General features: G+C 41.4%; 1 protein-coding gene across 6 annotated transcripts in view; it reads left to right on the top strand.

Annotated features, from left to right (window-relative positions):
- Positions 1 to 7,655: 7,655 nt before the first annotated feature.
- Positions 7,656 to 26,670, top strand: part of LOC116353039 (complement factor H-related protein 2-like) — a 142,515-nt gene continuing 123,500 nt past the window's right edge. Inside the window, exons 1-8 of one of the 6 annotated variants that reach the window (XM_031785565.1) lie at positions 7,796 to 7,986; positions 11,710 to 11,853; positions 14,785 to 14,958; positions 17,179 to 17,376; positions 21,110 to 21,283; positions 21,409 to 21,612; positions 21,891 to 21,930; positions 22,366 to 22,971. In XM_031785565.1, coding sequence (XP_031641425.1) covers positions 7,872 to 7,986; positions 11,710 to 11,853; positions 14,785 to 14,958; positions 17,179 to 17,376; positions 21,110 to 21,283; positions 21,409 to 21,612; positions 21,891 to 21,910 — 1,029 coding nt within the window. In that variant the 5' untranslated portion in view covers positions 7,796 to 7,871 and the 3' untranslated portion in view covers positions 21,911 to 21,930; positions 22,366 to 22,971. Of the gene's footprint in view, positions 7,987 to 11,709; positions 11,854 to 14,784; positions 14,959 to 17,175; positions 17,377 to 21,109; positions 21,284 to 21,408; positions 21,613 to 21,890; positions 21,931 to 22,365; positions 22,972 to 26,670 lie in introns of those variants that run through there. The other 5 variants (XM_031785562.1, XM_031785566.1, XM_031785568.1 and 2 more) reach the window with 5 other exon arrangements.

Below are 26,670 nucleotides of genomic sequence, written 5' to 3' on the forward strand. Positions count from 1 at the left end.
CTGCACCACCCACAACAGCAGGTCTCTCCAGAGGGTGGTGCGGTCTGCACAACACATCACTGGGGGCAAGCTACCTGCCTTTCAAGACACTTACAGCACCCGATTTCACAGGAAGTCCAAAAGATCATCAAGGACAACAACCACCCGATCCACTGCCTGTTCACCCCGCTACCATCCAGAAGGCGAGGTCAGTACAGGTGCATCAAAGCTGGGGCCGAGAGACTGAACAAAAGATTCTATCTCAAGGCCATCAGACTGTTATACAGCCATCACTAACACAGAGAGGCTGCTGTCTAGATACATGACTTGAAATAATTTCCCCATCTAACAAATGGATCACTGGTCACTGTGTATTAGGTAGTTGTTGTGGAATTGTTAAATTGTTAAATGACTTCTTAGATATTGTTGCACTGTCAGAACTAGAAGCACAAGCACTTCGCTACACTTTCAATAATATCATCTAACCAAGTGTATGTGACCAATAGAATGTGATTTGATTTGAAAAACACAGTGCATAAAGCGAGGTCCATAAAGAATGGGTTTACCGAGATCGGTATGGAAGAACTTAGCACTGACCTCAACCCCATTAAACACCTTTGGGATGAATTGGAATGCCGAATGCGAACCAAGCCTAATCGCCCAACATCAGACCTCACTAATGCTCTTGTGGCTGAATGGAAGCAAGACCCTGCAGCAATTTTCAAACATCTAGTGGAAAACCTTCACAGAAGAGTGGAGGCTGTTATAGCAGCAAAGGGGGGACCAACACCATATTAATATAAGGGCACAAGTCGAGACCCATATGCAGACACAGGAGGCAGATGGTTGAGCTCTAATATTTATTATAACCCAAGGGGTAGGCAAAAGGCAGATCGGGTACAGGCGAGAGTTCATAAACCAGGTCAGAGTTCAAAGAGTACAGAGCGTTAGACAGTCTCGAGGTCAGGACAGGCAGGGGTTCAGTAACCATGTCCGTCTCCAAACAGTACAAGGTGTTAGGCAGGCTCGAGGTCGGGGCAGGAAGAATGGTCAGGCAGGCGGGTTTGGTGTCAGGACAGGCACGGGTCAAAACCAGGAGGACTTGGAAAAAACAGAGACTGGGGAAAAGTAGGGGCTAGGAGATAAACGCTGGTTGACTTGGCAAACAAGACGAAGTGGCACAGAGAAACAGAAAACACAGGTATAAATACACCGGGGATAATTAGTGACACCTGGAGGGGGTGGAAACAAGCTCATGGACAGTGACAATTAATGATTTTGGAATGAGATGTTTGACGAGCAGTTGTCTATATACTTCTGGTTTCAAGCAGACCGCCATAGTCTCTGTGTCCAAGAACGCCAAGCTAACCTGCCGAATTGACTACCGCCTCGTAGCGCTCACATCTGTAGGCATGAAATACTTTGAAAGCCTGATCATGGCTGACATGAACACCGTCATCTCAGAAACCCTGAACCCGCTCCAATTCAAATACCACCCCAACAGATCAACAGATGCCTGCCCTTTCCCACCTGGACAAAAGGAACACCTATGTGAGAATACTGTTCATTGACTATAGCTCAGCGTTCAACACCATAGTGCCCTCCAAGTATTCACTAATTGCCCTGTAAGACTCTGACTATACAATGTGGGTAAACAGAACTGATGTGTTTGCTTTGCTACTCAAATGCTGCACAACAAAAACAAATCCAACTTTATTTGTCACATGCGGCAAATACATCATTGAATAGAACCTAATTTCTTTTGCCACGTATATATATATATATGAGCCACATGAAAAATAGAATGCTAAAATCCCTAGAAAGATAAAGATATTTCTCAGCAGCAGAAGGACCTCAGTGTCTGCCAGGATAGCTAACTACTGCAGTATTTCAGCACAGCTGAAGAGAAAACAACCTACTATTACAGGCCCAGGCCACTAGAGGGCCTGGTCATGCCTTAAAGGGAAATTTCACCCTGACTCTGCTACAGCATATTGTCAGAACTATATGGTCTGAAAATACTCTTTGGTCTTCAGGCAACATCCATCAACCTGTAACCCCAAGCCTGTTCGATATGACCACCTGTAACCCCAAGCTCGTTCGATATGACCACCTGTAACCCCAAGCTCGTTCTATATGACCACCTGTAACCCCAAGCTCGTTCGATATATAACAAACATCAAAATTATCCAAACAACAAGCTGGAACGAGCTTGGGGTTACAGGTGGTTGGATGTAGCCTGAGGACCACAGAGTACCTTTCAGACCATGTCATCAAATAAGTCTCACTCCTTTCTCTTTTTACCTTTTCTCTTTGTAAAACTCAGGTAATCTGGTGTCCTTCCACAGTGTTCTGCTGAAAAATACCCTAAAGCGGCAGCATTTTGGGTTCACCAGCATGAGGGAAGGGGCACGCCTTGCGGTTATGGTGCACAACAAGATTGTGGGACAAAAGAGAGCAAGGAACACTGAAAAAATAAACAAAAAAACAGTAATGACACAACCACCCTATTGTTCTCTCTGCAGATTCTCCGCAGGCAGTCAGCAGGTTGTCCAGCCGGATGGACAGGTCCACCAGCTGGTCCAATGTGAGGGTGGTGTCTCGGCAGGCCATCTCCCGACGGACGTCTTTGCGCAGACTGCACCTGTATTGATCGATCAGGGCCCTGTCGTTCCATCCCGCGCTGATGGCCAGGGTTCGGAAGTCCAAGGCGAAATTCTGCGCACTCCTCGTCCCCTGCCTCAGGTGGAACAGACGTTCACCCGCCACTCGACCCTCAAGCGGGTGGTCGAACACTGCTCCAAAGCGGCGGGTGAACTCTGTGTAATGGTCCAACGCCCCGTCTCCCTCACTCCATATGGCTATGACCCACTCCAGGGCTTTGCCTGAGAGACAGGAGATGAGGACAGACATGCCGGGTGGACGGTCGCCAGGTAGAGCTCCAGCTGGAGTAGAAACCCCTGGCATCAGGCAGCTGTCGCTTCATACTCCCTTGGGAACGCGAGTCGAATCCCGCTGGGACCGGGTGAAGGAGGGGTTGACAGTGGGACCTGCTGTAGTGGGGCTGGTGGAGGCCCTGGAAAACCTCCTTCTCTCTCCAAAAGATCCATTGTCTTCAGCACACGATCCATGCGGTGCCCGGACATTGCAAAATGGTTGTGTGCTGCTGAACGTGCTACTCCAGTGGAACAGTCTGCTCCTGTAATGATCCTGTGTCTAGCTGGTGTAGAGAGTCAGGCGCAGGATAGCAGATATGAGTAATAAACGTGCTTTACTCAAAAAGACAAATATACAAAGTAACATATTGAGCACACTCAGACGGACCGAATTTCAATAAACAATCACTCAAACACAACATGGGGAACAGAGGGTTAAATAATAAACCAGAATTTGGTTGAGTGAAGCCAGGTGTGAATAAGACAAAGACAGAACAAATGGAAAATTAAAAGTGGATCAGTGGTGGCTAGAAAGCCGTTGATGTCGACCGCCGAACACCGCCTGACCAAGGAGAGGGACTGACTTTGGCGGAAGTCGTGACAATACTTGTTCTTCCAGTAGTGTTGCAATTATTGTTTTAGCTAAATAATATACATACATATCTACAATATTATAGTATACATACTGTAGGTTTAGAGCTAGTCTCATCTACCAGTGAGGTTAAAGTATGTGGCTGAGGATAGTTTAGAGCTAATCTCATCTACCAGTGAGGTTAAATCATGTGGCTGAGGATAGTTTAGAGCTAATCTCATCTACCAGTGAGGTTAAGGCTTGTGGCTGTGGATAGTTTAGAGCTAATCTCATCTACCAGTGAGGTTAAAGCACGTGGCTGTGGATAGTTTAGAGCTAGTCTCATCTACCAGTGAGGTTAAATCATGTGGCTGAGGATAGTTTAGAGCTAATCTCATCTACCAGTGAGGTTGAGGCTTGTGTCTGAGGATAGTTTAGAGCTAATCTCATCTACCAGTGAGGTTAAAGCACGTGGCTGTGGATAGTTTAGAGCTAGTCTCATCTACCAGTGAGGTTAAGTCTTGTGGCTGAGGATAGTTTAGAGCTAAAAATACATTGAGGGCTACAGTTAGTTTGAATGCTGATAGGCTCCATTAAAACATATGTATGGTCATTATTGAATCACAAAAGATTTTCAAATACTGTACTTACATAATCCTTATATAAATCTGGTTAACTGTCTATGGACATGGCCTTCAGAATGTTTGTTCCAGTAAGGCAAAATCACTGTTTCCCATAAAGCCTTGTTTTCCAGGGGCAAAATGGGAAGGCCAAAATCTATTTCTACACCTCAGGAGGATGCCAGGGTTTAACCCATATTACCTTACCAACTAGACTAAACATTAAAAGTTTTCTTGCAAATGAGAATTGAAAGTCAATATTCCTGCCTTAATGTTCAAGATTCACTCAGTGACGATGATGTAGTTGAAATACATGGCAAAAAACACCACAGGAATATTTTTAATAGATATTGTCTGGCTGCTTCAATATTGTAAGAAATACCTGGTGATAATATTCCCAGATAACAATGAACTAAAGAGTAGATGAGTAAATATGAACCAGAGGCACTTTATTGAATGTTGGACAATCATGGAACCATGAATCTGCAAATAATTGGAGCAAACTATTGACAGAGGTTATTCATTTACAAGTTCGTCCAAGTGTAGTCATCACTTTCCGTAAGCTGAGATCAATATGGGCAAAGAGGCAAAGTCATGACCCCATGTATACACTGCTGATGAAAACCAACACTACCTGGCCAAGTCTACTATGAGCAGCACACTAAACAGTGATATGATCCCCATTATTTTCCGTCCAATATGCTCATTGGATGTTCTGTGTGTTCATCAGCTGTTCATCCCAAACTGGATACGGTTACAAGGGCCTCGGGTTCTGAAACGAGAAGATGGTACAAGAATCAGTGTGTGAATATGTCCTGAAGATCAGCCCCGTTCCAATTTTCTCCCTCACTCCAATCCCTAGGCCCTTATTATCTCCACTGGCTAGTCAGACATCACAGGGGGGCTTTGAAAGGAAATTGATCCTAACAATCCACCATGATCTGTGAATGGGAATGAGCATGGACATAGCATAGGGATGTGAGCGTGTGATTGGATATGAATCAGGCAAACGTTGTTTCAGAGATATAACTAATTCAGGCTTGTCATCTCTCCAATCCAGATCCCTCTAGGACACGTCTTGTAGGATGAAAGTCTTTTCCCCATCTGTGAAGGTAAACATTTAAGGTCAGCAAAAAACAAAGCAAATCTCTTTATGGACAACAACAAATTACTTCAGGTGTGCTACGCTACAGCTGCACCATTGAGAGCATCCTGACTGGATGCATCACCACCTGGTATGGCAACTCCTCGGCATCTGACCGTAAGGCGCTATGTAGGGTAGTGCGTACGGCCCAGTACATCAATGGGGCCAAGCTTCCTGTCATCCAGGACATACAGTGGGGCAAAAAAAGTATTTAGTCAGCCACCAATTGTGCAAGTTCTCCCACTTAAAAAGATGAGAGGCCTGTAATTTTCGTCAACTGTTACAGACAAAATGAGGGGAAAAAATCTAGTAAATCACATTATTTGCAAATTATGGTGGAAAATAAGTATTTAGTTACCTACAAACAAGCAGGATTTCTGGCTCTCACAGACCTGCAACTTCTTCTTTAAGAGGCTCATCTGTCCTCCACTCGTTACCTGTATTAATGGCACCTGTTTGAACTTGTTATCAGTATAAAAGACATGTCCACAACCTCAAACAGTCACACTCCAAACTCCACTATGGCCAAGACCAAAGAGCTGTCAAAGGACACCAGAAACAAAATTGTAGACCTGCACCAGAATGGGAAGACTGAATCTGCAATAGGTAAGCAGCTTGGTTTGAAGAAATCAACTGTGGGAGCAATTATGGAAGACATACAAGACCACTGATAATCTCCCTCGATCTGGGGCTCCACGCAAGATCACACCCCGTGGGGTCAAAATGATCACAAGAACGGTGAGCAAAAATCCCAGAACCACACGGGGGGACCTAGTGAATGACCTGCAGAGAGCTGGGACCAAAGTAACAAAGCCTACCATCAGCAAGGGCATTGAAGATGAAACGTGGCTGGGTCTTTCAGCATGACAATGATCCCAAACACAACCCCCGGGCAACGAAGGAGTGGCTTCGTAAGAAGCATTTCAAGGTCCTGGAGTGGCCTAGCCAGTCTCCAGATCTCAACCCCATAGAAAATCTTTGGAAGGAGTTGAAAGTCCGTGTTGCCCAGCAACAGTCCCAAATCATCACTGCTCTAGAGGAGATCTACATGGAGGAATGGGCAAAAATACCAGCAACAGTGTGTGAAAATCTTGTGAAGACTTACAGAAAACGTTTGACCTCTGTCATTGCCAACAAAGGGTATATAACAAAGTATTGAGATAAACTTTCGTTATTGACCAAATACTTATTTTCCACCATAATTTGCAAATAAATTCATAAAAAATCCTACAATGTGATTTTCTGATTTTTTTTCTCTCATTTTGTCTGTCATAGTTGAAGTGTACCTATGATGAATATTACAGGCCTCTCTCATCTTTTTAAGTGGGAGAACTTGCACAATTGGTGGCTGACTAAATACTTTTTTGCCCCACTGTATATACTAGGCGGTGTCAGAGGAAGGCCCAAAAAATTGTCAGAGACTCCAGTCGCCCAAGTCATATACTGTCCCTTCAAGCCTGCAAGCAGTACTGGATCGCCAAGTCTAGGTCCAAAAGGCTCCTTAACAGCTTCTACCCCTAAGCCATAAGACGGCTGAACAATTAATAAAATGGCCACCCGGACTATTTACATTGACAGCCCCCCATCCCCCTACCCCTTTGTCTTTACACTGCTGCTACTTGCTGTTATTATCTATGCAGTCACTTTACCCCTGCCTACATGTACTAATGACATCGACTAACCACAGCACATTGACTTGCTACTGTAGCCAATTGTAATGCCACCTGATCTTCAGGACATATTCACACACTGATTCATGTACCATCTTCTCGTTTCAGAACCCTACACTGTGGACTATCAGCTGATGAACACACAGAAAATCCAATTCATGCATCCTCAGAAAGATCAAACTAAACACTCTGTCACACATGTGGACTATATAACTTTTAAGCGTACTGGTCATAGTAGACTTAGCCCAGGAAGTGTTGATTTTCGTCAGTAGTGTATACATGGGGTCATGAAATTGCCTCATTGCCAATAGTGGATTCAGCTCACGGGAAGAGATGGCCACTGGCTTGTTGGACAAACATGTCAACGAATAACCCCTGTCAATAGTTTTCTTAAATCATTTTCAGCTTCATGATTGTCCAACATTAAATAAAGTGCCTCTGATTCTAATTTAATTTAATCAATTTAATTTAATAAAATCTAATTTACTCTAATCGAATCTAGTCTACTCTAATCTACTCTAATACAATGTACTCTAATCTAAACGAATCTACTCTAATCTACTCTAATCCAATCCAATCTACTCTAATCTAATATTTATTATTTACAAATGGAGCTTATCATCATTACAATCAACATTCAAAGTATTTGCTACCTGTCTAAATGTCTTTCTATCTCTAAATCTATGCTCTTCAGATTAGATATGTGTCTATATGGCTGACCAAATGATTTGCACTTTTAAATTTGTTTTGATTTGCTCAATTAATTAATAGACTGAACCAATGCAGTTCCTACATTGAGCATTTTCCTCGGTGTTTCCCCTCCCCGCAATGTAGGTTTGATTGAATTCTAGTATTTGGGTCAGTCCCCCTGGACAGTGGTTGTCTTCAGTGCTCCCTGGGGGCTGGAACTCTGTAGACAAACATTAACTTTGGGATAGACACTCTATATTTATGTTCTACTCCTTCCATTTTTACTGCATCTACCATTTGATCAACATGAAATCATCTCTGACTCTGCTGTGTCTGGTGGTATGGGTGAATGTGGATGCTTCATCAGCTCAGACTGGTAAGGATGTGTTTTCCTTCACTTTCTCACATGCTTGTAGTGCCCACATTGTGTTAGTATCCACCAATTGCTCTGTAAGACACTGACTAGACTGTACAAAGTGAGCAAACGTAACTGATGTGTTTACTTTGCTACGTTTAGCTACTATTGTACATCATCATAGGGAAACAGCACATTACTCTTCTGATACGCAGGGAAAGTGACGACAATTTCTACTTTCAATTCCATATTCACTTTTTATGTTTTTGACAGGACTTCAGGAATACAAACTCAGCAAAAAAAGAAACGTCCTCTCACTGTCCACTGCGTTTATTTTCAGCAAACTTAACGTGTAAATATTTGTATGAACATAACAAGATTCAACAACTGAGACATAAACTGAACAAATTCCACAGACATGTGACTAACAAAAATTGAATAATGTGTCCGTGAACAAAGAGGAGGTCAAAATCAAAAGTAACATTCAGTATCTGGTGTGGCCACCAGCTGCATTAAGTACTGCAGTGCATCTCCTCCTCATGGACTGCACCAGATTTGCCAGTTCTTGCTGTGAATTGTTACCCCACTCTTCCACCAAGGCACCTGCAAGTTCCAGGACATATCTGGGGGGGAATTGCCCTAGATCCAACAGGTCCCAGACGTGCTCAATTAGATTGAGATCCGGGCTCTTTGCTGGCCATGGCAGAACACTGATATTCCTATCTTGCAGGAAATCACGCACAGAACGAGAAGTATGGCTGGTGGCATTGTCATGTTGGAGGGTCATGTCAGGATGAGCCTGCAGGAAGGGTACCACATGAGGGAGGAGTATGTCTTCCCTGTAATGCACAGCGTTGAGATTGCCTGCAATGACACCAAGCTCAGTAAGATGACGCTGTGACACACCGCCCCAGACCATGACGGACCCTCCACCTCCAAATCGATCCCGCTCCAGAGTACAGGCCTCGGTGTAACCGTCATTCCTTCAATGATAAACACGAATCCGAACATCACCCCTGGTGAGACAAAACCGCATCTCGTCAGTGAAGAACACTTTTGCCAGTGCTGCCTGGTCCAACGACGGTGGGTTTGTGCCCATAGCCAACATTTTTGCCGGTGATGTCTGGTGAGGTCCTGCCTTACAACAGGCCTTCAAGCCCTCAGGCCTTCCTCTTTCAGCCTATTGCGGACAGTCTGAGCACTGATGGAAGGCTTGTGCGTTCCTGGTGTAACTCGGGCAGTTGTTGTTGCCATCCAACGTAAAGAGTAAATAATAAAACTCTGCAAAAAAAATCTCCTCCAAAAACCAACTCAGTGCCAAAATGGCAAGTGTGGTCTTTTGTGTGGTTCCTAGCGGTCTGTATCAGTTTCTAGTGGTGTCTAGCAGTTTTTTGTGTTTTCTAGCGGTTACAAGCGAGCGAAGATGATAATGTACGTGATATCAACATAGAAGTATATTTTCTGGGTGATTTAAATATTGACTGGCTATCATCAAGCTGCCCACTCAGGGAAAAACTTCAAACTGTAACCAGTGCCTGCAATCTGGATTAGGTTGCCAGTCAACCTGCCAGGGTAGTTACAAACGGTACAGGATTTAAATCATCAACATGTATGGATCACATCTTTACTAACGCTGCAAATATTTACTTTAAAGCAGTATCCTAATCCATAGGATGCAGGGATCACAATATAATAGTCATATCTAGGATAACCACAGTTCCAAACGCTGGGCCTAATATAGTGTATAAAAGGTCATAAAACAAGTTTTGTAGTGATTCATATGTTGATGATGTAAAGAATATTTGCTGGTCTGTGGTGTGTAATGAGGAGCATTTAAAAAATAAAGGAGAGCTGCACAATCGAGGATCTCAGATGCAGAAATATTTATGTCCAACGTTTCGACAGACAAGCTGTCTTCATCATACCCTGATGGACATATACCCTGATGAAGACAGCTTGTCTGTCATACCCTGATGAAGACAGCTTGTCTGTCATACCCTGATGAAGACAGCTTGTCTGTCAAAACATTGGACATAAATATTTTTGCATCTGTTCTCCTAGAGGGTGCGGCTCTCCTTTATTTTTGAAGTGTTCCACTCCGCTAGCTGGCACCTCGCTGCACTTGATGCATTTATGTAACTACTTATTCCAGTTAGTAATAAGCATGCACCCATTAAGAAAATGACTGTAAAAATGGATACATCCCCTTGGATTGATGAGGAATTGAAAAAAATGTATGGTTGAGAGGGATGAGGCAAAAGGTTTTGCAAATAAGTCTGGCTGCACAACCGATTGGCAAACGTACTGCAAATTAAGAGATCATGTGACTAAACTAAATTAAAAAAACTACACAATGAAACAAATATATAAAGAATGATAGTAAAGCGTTATGGAGCACCTTAAATTACATTTTTGGGAAAAAAGCCAACTCGGCTCCTTCATTCATTGAATCAGATGGCTCATTCATCACAAAGCACACTGATATTGAAACCTACTTTAATGACCTTTTCATTGGCAAAGAAAAGCAAACTTAGGGATGACATACCAGCAACAAACACTGGCACTACACATTCAAGTAGATCGGACCAAATTACAAAAGACAAGAATTGTACTTTTGAATTTCGTAAAGTCAGTGTGGAAGAGGTGAAAAAATTATTTTTGTCTATCGACAGTGACAAGCCACCGGGGTCTGACAATCTGGATGGAAAATTACTGAGGATAATAGCAGATGATATTGCCACATCTTCAATTTAAGCCTACTAGAGAACGTGTGCCCTCAGGCCTGAAGGGAAGCTAAAGTAATCCCGCTACCCAAGAATATTAAAGCCCCCTTTACTGGCTCAAATAGCTGACCAATCAGCCTGTTACCAACCCTTAGTAAACTTCTGGAAATAATTGTGTTTGACCAGATACAAACCTCGTCCACAGGCTATTGCACACATATAAGCCTGGGATATCAACCATTCAAAGTTGGCCTTAGTGGGAGTGACCATAGAATTGTATGGGAATGACCTTACTGAATAAAGTATTTGTTATCATGTCCTTTGACAGCAAAAATTGAACACAGCCACAAAGTCATAAACTCCGCCCAGTTCCACAATTTCCCTTCTTCGAGTTTCAGTTTAAACCTAATACTAACCTTTCTCACACTACTCACCTTATGCCTAACCCTAACCAATTTTGACTTTGTGGTTTTGCTATCTAGTGGAAACCATTCCCCTAGCCTCAAGAGAGAGAAAAAACAACAAGCCCTAATTTCCATCTAGCTAATTATCAAAGGACAGAGCTAGTTAATGGCTTCACACAGATGAATAAAGACTACACACTTATAATCTTTGGTCGATTGTGGGGAAAACTATCCCAATAAGAGTTACAAACACAATCTCTTTACTGCCAAGACGTCTGACCGACTAATGCACAAGACACATGGGGGAAGTTCTTGTAGAGATGATTGGTTGGTAGATTAAGCCAATGAGTAATGCACTGGGAGATTATTTTATCATATTTGACATAGTGGGTTATGTCACATTGGACATTGGTGATTATTTCACACAGTTATGTCCCATTTATGAACCATTTATAAAGCATGACATACTGTTGTAGATGATTTGTAATACATTTATGTAGTGCTGATGAACGCATCATGAAGGCTTTATAAACTGAATGTCATTTGAAGCGGGACCAACTCAGTCAATGTAGTTAGTTGCACTTTGATAGTTCAAACATGCTGTGCTTCATCTGCAGAGTACTGTGGTAAGCCTGAGGGTGAAGGGAGGAGAATGCTGCCGATTCCTGATCGAGAACGTTATGAAAATGGGGACCAAGTGGAGTATGGATGTCTTGCAACTTGTAAGAACGGAGAGTGGGATAAGACCATCAAGGGCAAAGGTCAGTTTAAAAGGGAAATCTGCAGTTGCTACACCCATTGTTGGACTTCTAAATGAATTACATGTACCAAATGATTCTTGAAGAACATAACTTATAAATGACTCCTGAGCTCAGTTCAACTGTCGAACCTCATCATAACCCAAAATATAAGATTGTTTTACTCCTTTGTTTGTAAACAAAGTAAATGTAAACAAACACTATATAGCCTCAATAGATGGTTCAAAGTATAATGTTGATATCATGGATGGTCTATCCTTGTATCCATAGCTATGTCTATGAATTTGAGAGTGGTAACATTTCATCCCTCAGCTTTTAACCAAAACAGGGGTGGGGATGCTCTTTCTTCTTGTGTGTTTAATGTCTATGGCATTACTATAGTACTGTAAACATTGAAGTGCTTATTGCGTTTACTACATTTCAGGGCTTGACATGAACTTTATTTCCCACTTGTCCTTTGGAAAAGTAAGACAGATTTTTGACTTGTTTGAAAGCTCAAGTCCAAATTGTGTTGTATGATGCAAGAAGACACATTACAAAATGAAATACATTAGTATCATTATTATTACCATACAGAGAATGAGACAAAACTGTAGAATACCATCTGTCTAGAGCTGGGTAATATTATTGTTGTTGTTATTGATGTTGTTGCTAGATAGCAATGTAATTGATCTAACAGTGAATGTAATGTCCAACAAAAACTGTCCGTTGGTAGACCTATATAGAGTATATATATTCACTACAAACAGCACGCTCCACTCTGTTCCACTTGTGCATCATCTCAATTACATTCTCTGTTTGTAAAGTGGTAGCATTTCCTTATTATTTAATGTTGAGAATATGCGCTAAACTCACAGAAAGCTGGAACTCCACTCTCTTTAAAAATAATTGTTTAAAAAACAGCTTTTCCCTCAATTACATATTGAATGTTGCTCTCTCTCCTGGAGCAACATCCCCCTTGACGTTTCATGCCCGTAAGAAACCTGTTTGCAGACAAAATAAATTGCTAAAACTGAGCAAATAACTCACTAAGTACACTACAGTGCATTCGGAAAGTATTCATAGCCGTAGAAGTTTTCCACATTTTGTTACGTTACAGCCTTATTCTAAAATGGTTTAAATAAACAAATCTACACGCAATACCGCACAATGCCAAAGGGATAAGAGATTTCTAGAAATTTGGGAACATTTGTTTAAAACAAAAAACATAAATACCTTACTTACATATGAGACTCAAAATCCTTTTTCCATTGATCATCCTTGAGATGTTTCAACAATTTGATTGAAGTCCACCTGTGGTAAATTAAATTTATTGTACATGATTTGGAAAGGCACACACCTTTCTAAATAAGGTCCCACTGTTGACAGTGCATGTCAGAGCAAAAACCAAGACATGTGTGTCCGTAGAGATCTGAGACAGGATTGTGTCGAGGCACAGATCTTGGGAAGGGTATCAAAAAATGTCTCGAACATTGAAGCTCCCCAAGAATACAGTAGCCTCCACATTATTAAGTGGGAGAAGTTTGGAAAGACCAAGACTCTTCTTAGAGCTGGCCGCCCGGCCAAACTGAGTAATCGGGGGAGAAGGGCCTTGGTCGGGGAGGTGACCAAGAACCCGATGGTCAGTCTGACAGAGCTCCAAAGTTCATCTGTGGAGATGGGAGAACCTTCCAGAAGGACAAGGCACCTAAAGGACTTTCAGACCATGAGAGACAAGATTCTGTGGTCTGATGAAACCAAGACTGAACTCTTTGGACTGAATACCAAGCGTCACATCTTGAGGAAACCTGGCACTATTCCTACGGTGAAGCCTAGGACGGCAGCATCAAGCTGTGGGGGATGTTTTTCAGCGGCAGGGACTGGGAAACTAGTCAGGATAAAGAAGGAGAAACCAGGCCTCCCGGGTGGCGCAGTGGTTAAGGGCACTGTACTGCAGTGCCAGCTGTGCCACCAGAGACTCTGGGTTCGCGCCCAGGCTCTGTTGTAACCGGTTGTAACCGGCCGTGACCGGGAGGTCCGTGGGGCATTGCACAATTGGCCTAGCGTCGTCTGTAGGGAAATCCTTGTCTTATCGTGTCTCATCGTGCACGCTAACCAAGGTTGCCAGGTACACGGTGTTTCCTCCGACACATTGGTGCGGCTGGCTTCCGGGTTGGATGGCGCTGTGTTAAGAAGCAGTGCGGCTTGGTTGGGTTGTTTATCGGAGGACGCATGACTTTCAACCTTCGTCTCTCCCGTACGGGAGTTGTAGCGATGAGACAAGATAGTACCTATATTGATGAGGGAAAAAAACGATTGAATACATTTTAGAATAAGGCTGTAACTTAACAAAATATGGAAAAAGTCAAGGGGTTTGAATACTTTCCGAATATAGTGAAAAACTGCTCGTGGCTCTCAATGCAATACAATCATTATATTCTGATGTGCTTTATTTTTATTTGAACTTTTTTTTAACTAGGTAAGAACAAATTCTTATTTTCAATGACTGCCAAGGAACAGTGGGTTTACTGCCTTGTTCAGGGGCAGAACGACTGATTTTTACCTTGTCAGCTCGGGGATTCAATCTTGCAACCTTTCGGTTACTAGTCCAACGCTCTACCCACTAGGATATGCTGCAGCACCAAATTGTGAGAACAGTGCGCAACACATCACATCCGGAGGACACTTTGACTCAATTCTGATCTGAGTAATTGTTTGATGTTATTATTTTTATTTTTTTACTTCCATTCGAACAACTTAAGTCTATATTTTGCTTGCCCGACTATTTTGATTTTCACTTGTCATGTACAAGCTTTAATGTCGAACCTTGCAATTGGATTGATATTTCCACACAGAGTAACACGTTACACTGTTTTTACAAGATGTTGTGGAAATGGAGGAGCCAAAAGAGTGTATGGAGGAGGGTATTTGTCCATGTCTGTGCTTCACTTGCAGATTACTGTAGTAAACCTGAGGGTGCAGACACCAGAATGCTGCTGATTCCTGACCGAGAGAGATATGAAAATGGGGACAAAATAGATTATGGATGCCTTAGCGGCCCAAACACAGGCTCAAGAGGAAAAGCAACTTGCAAGAACGGAGAGTGGAGTAAGACAATCGAGTGTCAAGGTAAGTCTGTAGGACTGTATTTTAAAGTACAGAAAGTACCAGGTATTTACATGAACATATGGTAATTAGACAATTATTAGCTATAAATAATTGATTAATTTGAACCCATACCACTGGGTACCGTTATCTTGGTACAAGGTAGTTACCAGAAAAAAAATATTCACATTTAAAAATGAATCAGGCAAGTCAGTTAAGAACAAATTCTTATTTAAAATGAAGGCCTACCGGGGAACAGTGGGTTAACTGCCTTGTTCAGGGGCAGAATGACAGATTGTTTACTTGTCAGCTCTGGGATTCGATCCAGCAACCTTTCAGTTACTGCCCCAACGCGCTAACCACTAGGCTATCTGCCGCCCCAATTATGTTTCAGTCCCATAAAATAATGTAACGGTAAGTCAAGGGGGGCAAAGTACGACCCCCGGGCCGCATCCCTCTCCCGGGCCCTTTAATTAAATTTAAAAAAACATTTTTTATTCCTTTTGTCTCCCCAATTTCATGGTATCCAATTTGTAGTTATAGTCTTGTCCCATCGTTGCAACTCCCGTACGGACTCGGGAGAGACAAAGGTCGAGAGCCGCGCGTCCTCCGAAACACAACCCAGTGAAGCCACACTGCTTCTTGACACAATGTCCACTTAACCCGGAAGCCAGCTGCACCAATGTGTCAGAAGAAACAGCGTACACCTGGCGATACTGTGTCAGCGTGCATGCGCCTGGCCCACCACAGGAGTCGCTAGAGCGAGCATAACAAGTCGCTAGAGCGAGATGGATCTCGGCATGCCAAACCCTCTCCTATCCCGGACGATGCTGGGCCAATTGTGCGATGCCTGATGGGTCTCCCAGACACTGCCAGTTGTGACACCTGGCCACACTGTGCCAGCGTGCATGGCCCAGGGACTGAAATATAATCAGGGTGGCAGATAGCCAAGTGGTTATTGCGTTGGGCCAGTAACCAAAAGGTTGCTTAAAACGATGTTTGGCTGAATCCTGAATATAGAAAATGAATGGTGAAGTTGTCTACGGATACGGTAGACTCCTCCTTCTCATTTATTTTCTGCTTGTCCAGAATAGTTGATTGACTTCCAGAAACACACACCCTCATTACAGTTTTAAAGGGAGAATTCACTGATTTGGCCTAATTTTTCATCAAAGCTCATTAGGAATTTTAGCACCTATGACTGAAGTCAAACGAGAGTTGTCTTGGAGTTGTGGTTTGATGTGGATGTTTCTTGGGTGTGTCTTTGCCATTCAATCACAACAAACAAGGACAGAAGCTAGCCAGTTTGAGTTGAAACACTGTTGAAAGCAAGCTGGCAACATGTATCATACATGGCATCAGGTTTGCTAGATTATGAGCTAGCTAACGGTAGCTAGCAGGGATCAACCCTGTCTTCAGGTGCAATGTTAGCTATGCAAATCTTCCTCTCACATCACACGTTAGGTAGAGACTATGTATTTAACTAGTTATATCACAGCCATTTATCATAGTGGCATAGCCTATCAACTGATAGCATGTAGCTACCTAGCTAACAAGCTATAAACAAAATGGAGCTAGCTACTTTACTTAACAACAACACACCAGTCTCTTGACGGTTGACAGCGCAAGTAGAAACTAGTCAGGTGTAACATTAATCCATATCCTGGCCATCTGCCACAACTTTATGGAAGCCCATCTCTAGAGTAGGTATTTCCCGAGCAAGGGCAAATACTAACCACACATCTTGTCTGGCGAAGCAGTTCAAGTGCAGTGGCCGAGTTCCCAGTTGTTTTGATCGCACTGAAGTCGGAAAGTCTGAGATATACGAGTTCCAAGTTCCCATTTGTTTTGAACACACCATTAATTGTAATGCAAACCAAGCCCTCAAGAGAATCCTGATGCAGTCACATACCAAACACGTTTTGGACAAGACTGACTTCATTACCAAAATGATAGTATATACACTTTGTAGTCAATTTTGACACTATAATTAATGCTTCTTACTCATATTGATGATATATAGGCCTTTTAGTAGAGAAGCTGGTTCTAAAGGGCAGTTGACCTTTGAAAAAGATTTTTGCTGAGAGGGATAAATATCAACTTTGCTTAACTTTGCGGGGTGAGCGCTTTTTTATTGTTGATTATTGCAGAATGCCCCTTTAAGACAGCAGGGTAACTCATCTCTTTGACTTCAAGCAAGATACTAATATAATGTTTTTCTGTAATTGTTTTGTCTCTAAGCAGCATTTGCTAAATGTGCGTTGTCATTGCCACCAACAAGAGGAACCAGTTACACACCTGCTGACAGAAATCTGTTCTTGCCTGATGAACGTGTAACGGTGACCTGTACCTCAGGATTCTGGAACTTTTTCTCAAGTAACACTGAAAATACAATAACATGCAAAGAGGACGGAAAGTGGTCATCTTCTACAGATTGTGAACGTATGTTCATACTCAAATCAAAACACATTTGATTTGTCACATGATTGGTAAACAACAGGTGTAGGCTAACAGTGAAATGCTTACTTCCGGGTCATTTTTCAACAATGTAGATTTAAAGATAAAAAGTTGAATGAAAATAGAAAGTGACAAATGGAGTACAAAGTTAATAACAAATAACGATAAAACAAGTAAAAAATAACATGGCTCTATACAGGGAGCAATTGTACAACGTCGACGTGCAGGGATACGAGGCAATTGAGGTAGTTATGTCCACGTAGGAAGGGGTAAAGTGACTAGGCAAAAGGAGAGATAATACACAGAAGCATCAGTATACTGTAGGTAGGGGTAAAGTGACTAGACAACAGGATTGACAATATACAATAACAGCAGTATACTGTAGGTAGAGGTAAAGTGACTAGGCAACAGGATTGATAACACACAATAACAGCAGTATACTGTAGGTAGGGGTAAAGTGACTAGGCAACAGGATTGACAATATACAATAACAGCAGTATACTGTAGGTAGAGGTAAAGTGACTAGGCAACAGGATTGATAACACACAATAACAGCAGTATACTGTAGGTAGGGGTAAAGTGACTAGGCAACAGGATTGATAATACACAATAACAGCAGTATACTGTAGGTAGAGGTAAAGTGACTAGGCAACAGGATTGACAATATACAATAACAGCAGTATACTGTAGGTAGAGGTAAAGTGACTAGGCAACAGGATTGACAATATACAATAACAGCAGTATACTGTAGGTAGAGGTAAAGTGACTAGGCAAAAGGAGAGATAATACACAGAAGCATCAGTATACTGTAGGTAGGGGTAAAGTGACTAGGCAACATGATTGATAATACACAGAAACAGCAGTGTATGTGGTGAGTGTGAAAGTGTGTGTTATCACTTGAACGTGCGGTAGCAGAGAGAACAGTCTATGGCTTGGGTGGCTGGAGACTTTGACACATTTTTGGACCTTCCTCTCTGATGTACAGGGCCATACTCACCACCCTCTGTAGCGCCTTGCTGTTGGGTGCCATGCAGTTTCCGCACCAAGCGGTGATGCAGTCAGTCAAGATGCTCTGAACGGTGCAGCTGTTAAACTTTTTGAGGATCTCATGCCAAATCCTTTCCTGTAGTTCACAATAAGCTTGTTTGTCTTGCTCACATTGAGGTGGAGGTTGTTGTCCTGGCACCACACTGCCAGGTCTCTGACCTCCTCCCTATAGGCTGTCTCATCATCATCGGTGATCAGGCCTACCATCATGTGTCGTCACCAAACTTAATGATGGTGTTGGAGTTATGCGTGGCCACACAGTCTTGCGTGAATAGGGAGTACATGAGGGGACTAAGCACGCACCCGAGGGGCCCCGTGTTGAGGGTCAGTGTGGCGGATGTGTTATTGCCTACCCTTACAACCTGGGGGCGGCCCCTCTCCGGAAGTCCAGGATCCAGTTGCAGAGGGAGGTGTTCAGTCCCAGTGACCTTAGCGTAGAGATGAGCTTGGAGGGCACTATGTTGTTGAACGCTGAGCTGTAGCCAATGAACAGAATTCTCACACAGGTGTTCCTTTTGTCCAGGTGGGAAAGGGCAATCATCTGTTGATCTGTTGGGGTGGTATTCGAATTAGAGTATGTCCAGGGTTTCTGAGATGATGGTGTTCATGTGAGCCATGATCAGCCTTTCAAAGCATTTCATGGCTACAAATGTGTGCGTTACGAGACGGTAGTCATTTAGGCAGGTTACCTTGGCGTTCTTGGGCACAGTGGTCTGCTTGAAACCAGAAGTATGTGGACAACTGCTCGTCAAACATCACATTCCAAAATCGTTAAATGTCACGCCATGATCTGTTTCACATGTCCTTGTGCTTGTCTCCACCCCCTCCAGGTGTCACTCATGTGACACCTCTGTGCCAGTTCATCTTGTTTGCCAAGTCAACCAGCGTTTATCTCCTAGCTCCTATTTTTTCCCTAGTCTCTGTTTTTTCCAAGTCCTCCTGGTTTTGACCCTTGCCTGTCCTGACACCAAACCCGCCTGCCTGACCATTCTTCCTGCCCCGACCTCGAGCCTGCCTAACGCCTTGTACTGTTCGGAGTCGGACATGGTTAATGAACCCCTGCCTGTCTTGACCTCGAGACTGTCTAACACCCTGTACTCTTTGAACTCTGACCTGGTTTATGAACTCTCGCCTGTACCCGATCTGCCTTTTGCCTACCCCTTGGGTTATAATAAATATTAGAGCTCAACCATCTGCCTCCTGTGTCTGCATATGGGTCTCGACTTGTGCCCTTATATTAATATGTTGTTGGTCCCCCCTTTGCTGCTATAACAGCCTCCACTCTTCTGGGAAGGTTTTCTACTAGATGTTGGAAAATTGCTGCATGGTATTGCTTCCATTCAGCCATGAGAGCATTAATGAGGTCAGGCACTGATGTTGGGTGATTAGGTCTGGCTCACAATCGGTATTCTCTGATTGAGAACCATACTTCGGTAGCCCTTTTTTCCACCTGTCTTTGTGGGAAGTTGACTTTGTTTAGGGCACATAGCCTTTAGCTTCACGGTTTGTTTCTGTAGTGTTTGTTTTGTTCGGCGTCATTTTTATTAATAAAAGAAAATGTACGTTCACCACGCTGCACCTTGGTCCTATTCTTACGACAGCCGTGACAGGTACTGTATTGTCATGGTACTGGATTATGTTACTGTATCATGGTACTGTATTAACATGGTATTGTATTATCATGCTACTGTATCATGGTACTGTATTATCATGGTACTGTATCATGGTATTGTATTATCATGGTATTGTATTATCATGCTACTGTATTATCATGGTACTGTATTATCATGGTATTGTATTATCATGCTACTGTATCATGGTACTGTATTATCATGGCACTATCATGATTATGCTACTGTATTGTCATGGTATTGTATTATCATGGTACTGTATTATGTTACTGTATCATGGTATTGTATTATCATGGTACTGTATCATTGTAATGTATTATCATGGTACTGTATCATTGTAATGTATTATCATGGTACTGTATCATTCTACAGTATTGTATTATCATGGTACTGTATCATTCTACAGTATTGTATTATCATGGTACTGTATCATTCTACAGTATTGTATTATCATGGTACTGTATCATTCTACAGTATTGTATTATCATGGTACTGTATCATTCTACAGTATTGTATTATCATGGTACTGTATCATTCTACAGTATTGTATTATCATGGTACTGTTTCATTCTACAGTATTGTATTATCATGGTACTGTATCATTCTACAGTATTGTATTATCATGGTACTGTATCATTCTACAGTATTGTATTATCATGGTACTGTATCATTGTAATGTATTATCATGGTACTGTATCATTCTACAGTATTGTATTATCATGGTACTGTATCATTCTACAGTATTGTATTATCATGGTACTGTATCATTCTACAGTATTGTATTATCATGGTACTGTATCATTCTACAGTATTGTATTATCATGGTACTGTTTCATTCTACAGTATTGTATTATCATGGTACTGTATCATTGTAATGTATTATCATGGTACTGTATTATCCTGCTATAGTGCCATTTTAATACAGTACGATGCTACAATCACGATTATGCTACTGTATTGTCATGGTATTGTATTATCATGGTAGTGTATCATTGTAATGTATTTTCATGGTACGGTATTATGATCCCTGTTTAATCTAGCAAGCTGTCCTGATCCTCCTCCCATTACTAATGGAGATTTCACCAAGGAAGAGAGAGATGTTGAAGGTGTAATTACAGAGGTGTCCTACCAATGCAGCAGACAGTTTACACTGAGTTTCACAGGCAGCATCAGATGTCTGAATGGAAAATGGCAGAGTCCTCCAAAGTGTTTACGTATGTACATTATTTTCAACTGGTCTGAACATGGTGTTATATCTTCATGTCAAGTGTATATAAATGTATGAATATCTACTGCACACTAAGTTAATGAAAAAATTACTGGGTTTCATTTCCATCAGGGTCTTGTGAGATTTCCACTTTTGATGCAGAGTACAATCTACAGAATTTACCCAAGAAAGATTATACTGCGCACGGTGAAAAAAAGACTATTCATTGCAAAAAGGGATATTACCATAAATACAAGAGAATTCTACCAAATATAGAAGAAATTGAAGTGAAGTGTGATGATGGAGAGTTACAGTATGGAGAACACATACCTATATGTAAGTTCATGTCATGTAAAGGAACACCCATCAGTGTAAGATAGTCATTCTCTCAACATTAAGAGTTTAACATCATCTAATATATGGAATGCATAAGTCCAGGATGCCCTGTGAGCTATCTACTGTAGATTAATACAATAGAAATGGATAGTATTTTCTCATTTTGATCTAAACCTTTTTTTATGAAAATCAATCCACCTGTTTGATCATATTCAATGAGGCCACTATGTGTAACCTTCTGACTGTATAACCAAAATCATTTGTTCTTTGCTTTTTAGGTAGCCATCGTTATTCATAGGTAGATGATGAACATAATGGGTAAGTTAAATTAACCAGGAGAATGGCATGTCTTATAATCACACAAACCTGTAGTAGGAGTGAAGGCAGAGCAAATGTCTGAAGTCATGTATTATAAACAGTACTATGAACAGTATTATACACAGCATTATAAACAGTATTATGAACAGCATGTTTTGGCTTATCAGTGAAGCATAACAGAAACATGTTGGAGTATAACATCACATCAAGCAGGAATCATATATCTAATCATTGACACACAGATAAAAGGTCACATGGTTTAACACTGTCTAATATCCACTATAATAGTAATGATCAGCAGTATTACTCCACAGATTCTCCTCTATAGTAGTAGTGATCAGCAGTATTACTCCTCAGATTCTCCTCTATAGTAGTCGTGATCAGCAGTATTTCTCAACCGACTGATTATCTTGTCATGTGATTTCATTCCTACAGAGTCATGATGTTCCCTCCATCAATTTCAAGAATCCGTACAAAGCCGCCTTTTTAGGCAAGGAGAAGACCCATTTGCTTTTGTGGTGTCTGTCACTTGTTTAATTTAGATTTAGAAGAAATGTGAGCCATCCAGTAATGGAATACGTGTCTTTTCAACATTTGACATTGTATCATCATTGAAACAAAATAACAGTATCTTTCTCAGCTTCACTATAATAACAGTACAGCTATCTAAAGCTAGACTAAAATGGTACATTTGTTATATTAGTACAAAGTGATGTGATTGTGTGAATATCCTTCTATCAAGTTTATAAATTGCCTGGCTGGGCTGATGAGACAGTGGATTGCGCAGTCAGTTGAAACAGAGTAAATAGGCATTTTAACATCATAGATTTAGCCAGTGGTAGCTTGTGGAATAAGCAGCTGGAATGCGGTCTTAACCAATCAGCATTCAGGATTAGACCGGCACGCTCTATAATGTGTGAATATTCTCCTGTATCTCCCAGCTGTGTGATTCATTACCTGAAGGTGTAATATAAGTGGACAAGTGGTATTGTTATGATCGTGATTGACCTTATCCAGACAATAAAGTTTTCCAAAACAGACGACACGTTGTCTCCATGAGTCTTTACAAGGCTACAGTACAACAGAATAAGATTTACAGATGTTAACCTAACAAATGCACATTGAAGCTGACAAACTATTTCTCGGGTCAGTATCACTTGTCATTGGCCACACCAGATACTGAATGTTACTTTAGATTTTGACCCCCCCTTTGTTCACAGACACATTATTCAATTTTTGTTTGTCACATGTCTGTGGGATTTGTTCAGTTTATATCTCAGTTGTTGAATCTTGTTATGTTCATACAAATATTTACACGTTAAGTTTGCTGAAAATAAACGCAGTGGACAGTGAGAGGACGTTTCTTTTTTTGCTGAGTTTATATTCCTGAAGTCCTGTCAAAAACATAAAAAGTGAATATGGAATTGAAGGCAGAAATTGTCGTCACTTTCCCTGCGTATCAGAAGAGTAATGTGCTGTTTCCCTATGATGATGTACAATAGTAGCTAAACGTAGCAAAGTAAACACATCAGTTACGTTTGCTCACTTTGTACAGTCTAGTCAGTCTTACAGAGCAATTGGTGGATACTAACACAATGTGGGCACTACAAGCATGTGAGAAAGTGAAGGAAAACACATCCTTACCAGTCTGAGCTGATGAAGCATCCACATTCACCCATACCACCAGACACAGCAGAGTCAGAGATGATTTCATGTTGATCAAATGGTAGATGCAGTAAAAATGGAAGGAGTAGAACATAAATATAGAGTGTCTACCCCAAGGTTAATGTTTGTCTACAGAGTTCCAGCCCCCAGGGAGCACTGAAGAGAACCACTGTCCAGGGGGACTGACGCAAAATACTGGAAAACTCCAATATAGAGAATTTAATCAAACCTTCACTGCAGTAAAAACACAGGTATAATTTTTGTGAATGATATCATAAATAGGACTGGTGGAGTTATGTCACACATGCAGCTAAAACAGGCATATGGAAATGTCTGCTCTACCCAAAATTACAACCAATTAATTGCAGCATTACCACAAAAATGGAAGAGGCAAGTAGAAGGGAAAAAAGTAAGGAACTTGTATGTCAACCCTGTATTAAAGAACATAAATGTTTAACGAAAAGTGTGATAAATAAAAGCATATACCAATTTCATTTAAGGACCAAAAAACTGACAGCTGTGCCATATAAATTGCAAAATAGTTGTGAAGAGATTTTCGATGTACCCATTCCATGGCACATGGTTTATGAATTGATACGCAAAACAACGCCAGATTCAAAACTTCAAATTTTGTCTAGTAAGGGTGGGACTTATAACATGATAGCCAATATAAAACATTCGAGGTCTGTAAATGGATATAGGTTCATAAATTTGTGAAATAGCACAGTTACAAATAGGAATCAAACTGGATGGACATCAGAAATAGAGGAAGGACTAAAAACAAACAAAATATAACTATTGTAAAAGATTGTGTCTGTAAAATGTGTATGAGATGTATAAACTGAAGGTAGAAGCCTAACTTTTTATTAGTTTACTCCAATTGGGGGAAGGGTGGTAGGGTTTGCAAGGAATAATAAACATATATTCTTTAAAAAAGTATGTATATCTATATAGGTATGTGTATGTACAGTGGGGAGAACAAGTATTTGATACACTGTCGATTTTGCTGGTTTTCCTACTTACAAAGCATGTAGAGGTCTGTAATTTTTATCATAGGTACACTTTAACTGTGAGAGACGGAATCTAAAACAAAAATCCAGAAAATCACATTGTATGATTTTTAAGTAATTAATTAGCATTTTATTGCATGACATAAGTATTTGATCACCTACCAACCAGTAAGAATTCCGGCTCTCACAAACCTGTTTGTTTTTCTTTAAGAAGCCCTCCTGTTCACCACCCATTAATTGTATTAACTGCACCTGTTTGAATTCGTTATCTGTATAAAATACACCTGTCCACACACTCAATCAAACAGACTCCAACCGCTCCACAATGGCCAAGATCAGAGAGCTGTGTAAGGACATCAGAGATAAAATTGTAGACCTGCACAAGGCTGGGATGGGCTACAGGACAATAGGCAAGCAGCTTGGTGAGAAGGCAACAACTGTTGGCGCAATTATTAGAAAATGGAAGAAGTTCAAGATGACGGTCAATCACACTTGGTCTGGGGCTCCATGCAAGATCTCACCTCGTGGGGCATCAATGATCACGAGGAAGGTGAGGGATCAGCCCAGAACTACACGGCAGGACCTGGTGAATGACCTGAAGAGAGCTGGGACCACAGTCTCAAAGAAAACCATTGGTAACACACTATGCCGTCATAGATTAAAATCCTGCAGCGCACGCAAGGTCCCCCTGCTCAAGCAAGCGTAAGTCCAGGCCCGTCTGAAGTTTGCCAATGACCATCTGGATGATCCAGAGGAGGAATGGGAGAAGGTCATGTGGTCTGATGAGACAAAAATAGAGCTTTTTGGTCTAAACTTTCCGTGTTTGGAGGAAGAAGAAGGATGAGTACAACCCCAAGAACACCATCCCAATCGTGAAGCATGGAGGTGGAAACATCATTCTTTGGGGAAGCTTTTCTGCAAAGGGGACAGGACGACTGCACCGTATTGAAGGGAGGATCGATGGGCCATGTATCACGAGATCTTGGCCAACAAACTCCTTCCCTCAGTAAGACCATTGAAGATGGGTCACGGCTGGTTCTTCCAGCATGACAACGACCCGAAACACACAGCCAGGGCAACTAAGGAGTGGCTCCGTAAGAAGCACCTCAAGATCCTGGAGTCTCCAGACCTGAACCCAATAGAAAATCTTTGGAGGGAGCTGAAAGTCCATATTGCCCGGCGACAGCCCCGAAACCTGAAGGATCTGGAGAAGGTCTGTATGGAGGAGTGGGCCAAAATCCCTGCTGCAGTGTGTGTAAACCTGGTCAACAACTACAGGAAACATATGATCTCTGTAATTGCAAACAAAAGTTTCTGTACCAAATATTAAGTTCTGCTTTTCTGATGTATCAAATATTTATGTCATGCAATAAAATGCTAATTAATTACTTAAAAATCATTTCCGTCTCTCACAGATGAAGTGTACCTATGATAAAAATTAGAGACATTTACATGCTTTGTAAGTAGGAAAACCTGCAAAATCGGCAGTGTATCAAATACTTGTTCTCCCCACTGTATATATGTGAATATGTATGCATACGTGTATGTATATGGATATATATATTTACCCAAAAATGATATGTGGGATTGGAAATGATGCAGACTATTATATTGATGAAAGCAGCAATCTTTCCGCAATATTAAGCTGATCCAACCCTTACATTTTTTTATTTTTTTTAAAAGAACAGTTCTTGTGAAAATACCCAATGTAGGAACTGTGTTGGTTCAGTCTATTAATAATGGGTCAGAAAACAACTCATTTTAATTTGAATGATTTTAATTTGTAGTATTTTTAAGACCACTATGTTAGATGTCAGAATAAATAACTTGTGTTCTCGGGCTTCCACTATTGTTCAGCTACATGAGAGAGACATTTCTACAGTAATCTGATGTGCCTAAATTAAGATCTGAATTAGCATTGAGTGGTACAGGTATCACATACTGTAGTTAGAATGTGGATAAGATCCATTGAAACATTGTGTCATTATCCAATCACAAAACCTGGACTAACATAACCCTTACTGTACATAAACCTTGTTCCCTGTATATTGACATGGCTAATGTT

Source organism: Oncorhynchus kisutch, linkage group LG13 (genome assembly GCF_002021735.2).
Source record: "Oncorhynchus kisutch isolate 150728-3 linkage group LG13, Okis_V2, whole genome shotgun sequence".
NCBI classification, from domain to species: domain Eukaryota; kingdom Metazoa; phylum Chordata; class Actinopteri; order Salmoniformes; family Salmonidae; genus Oncorhynchus; species Oncorhynchus kisutch.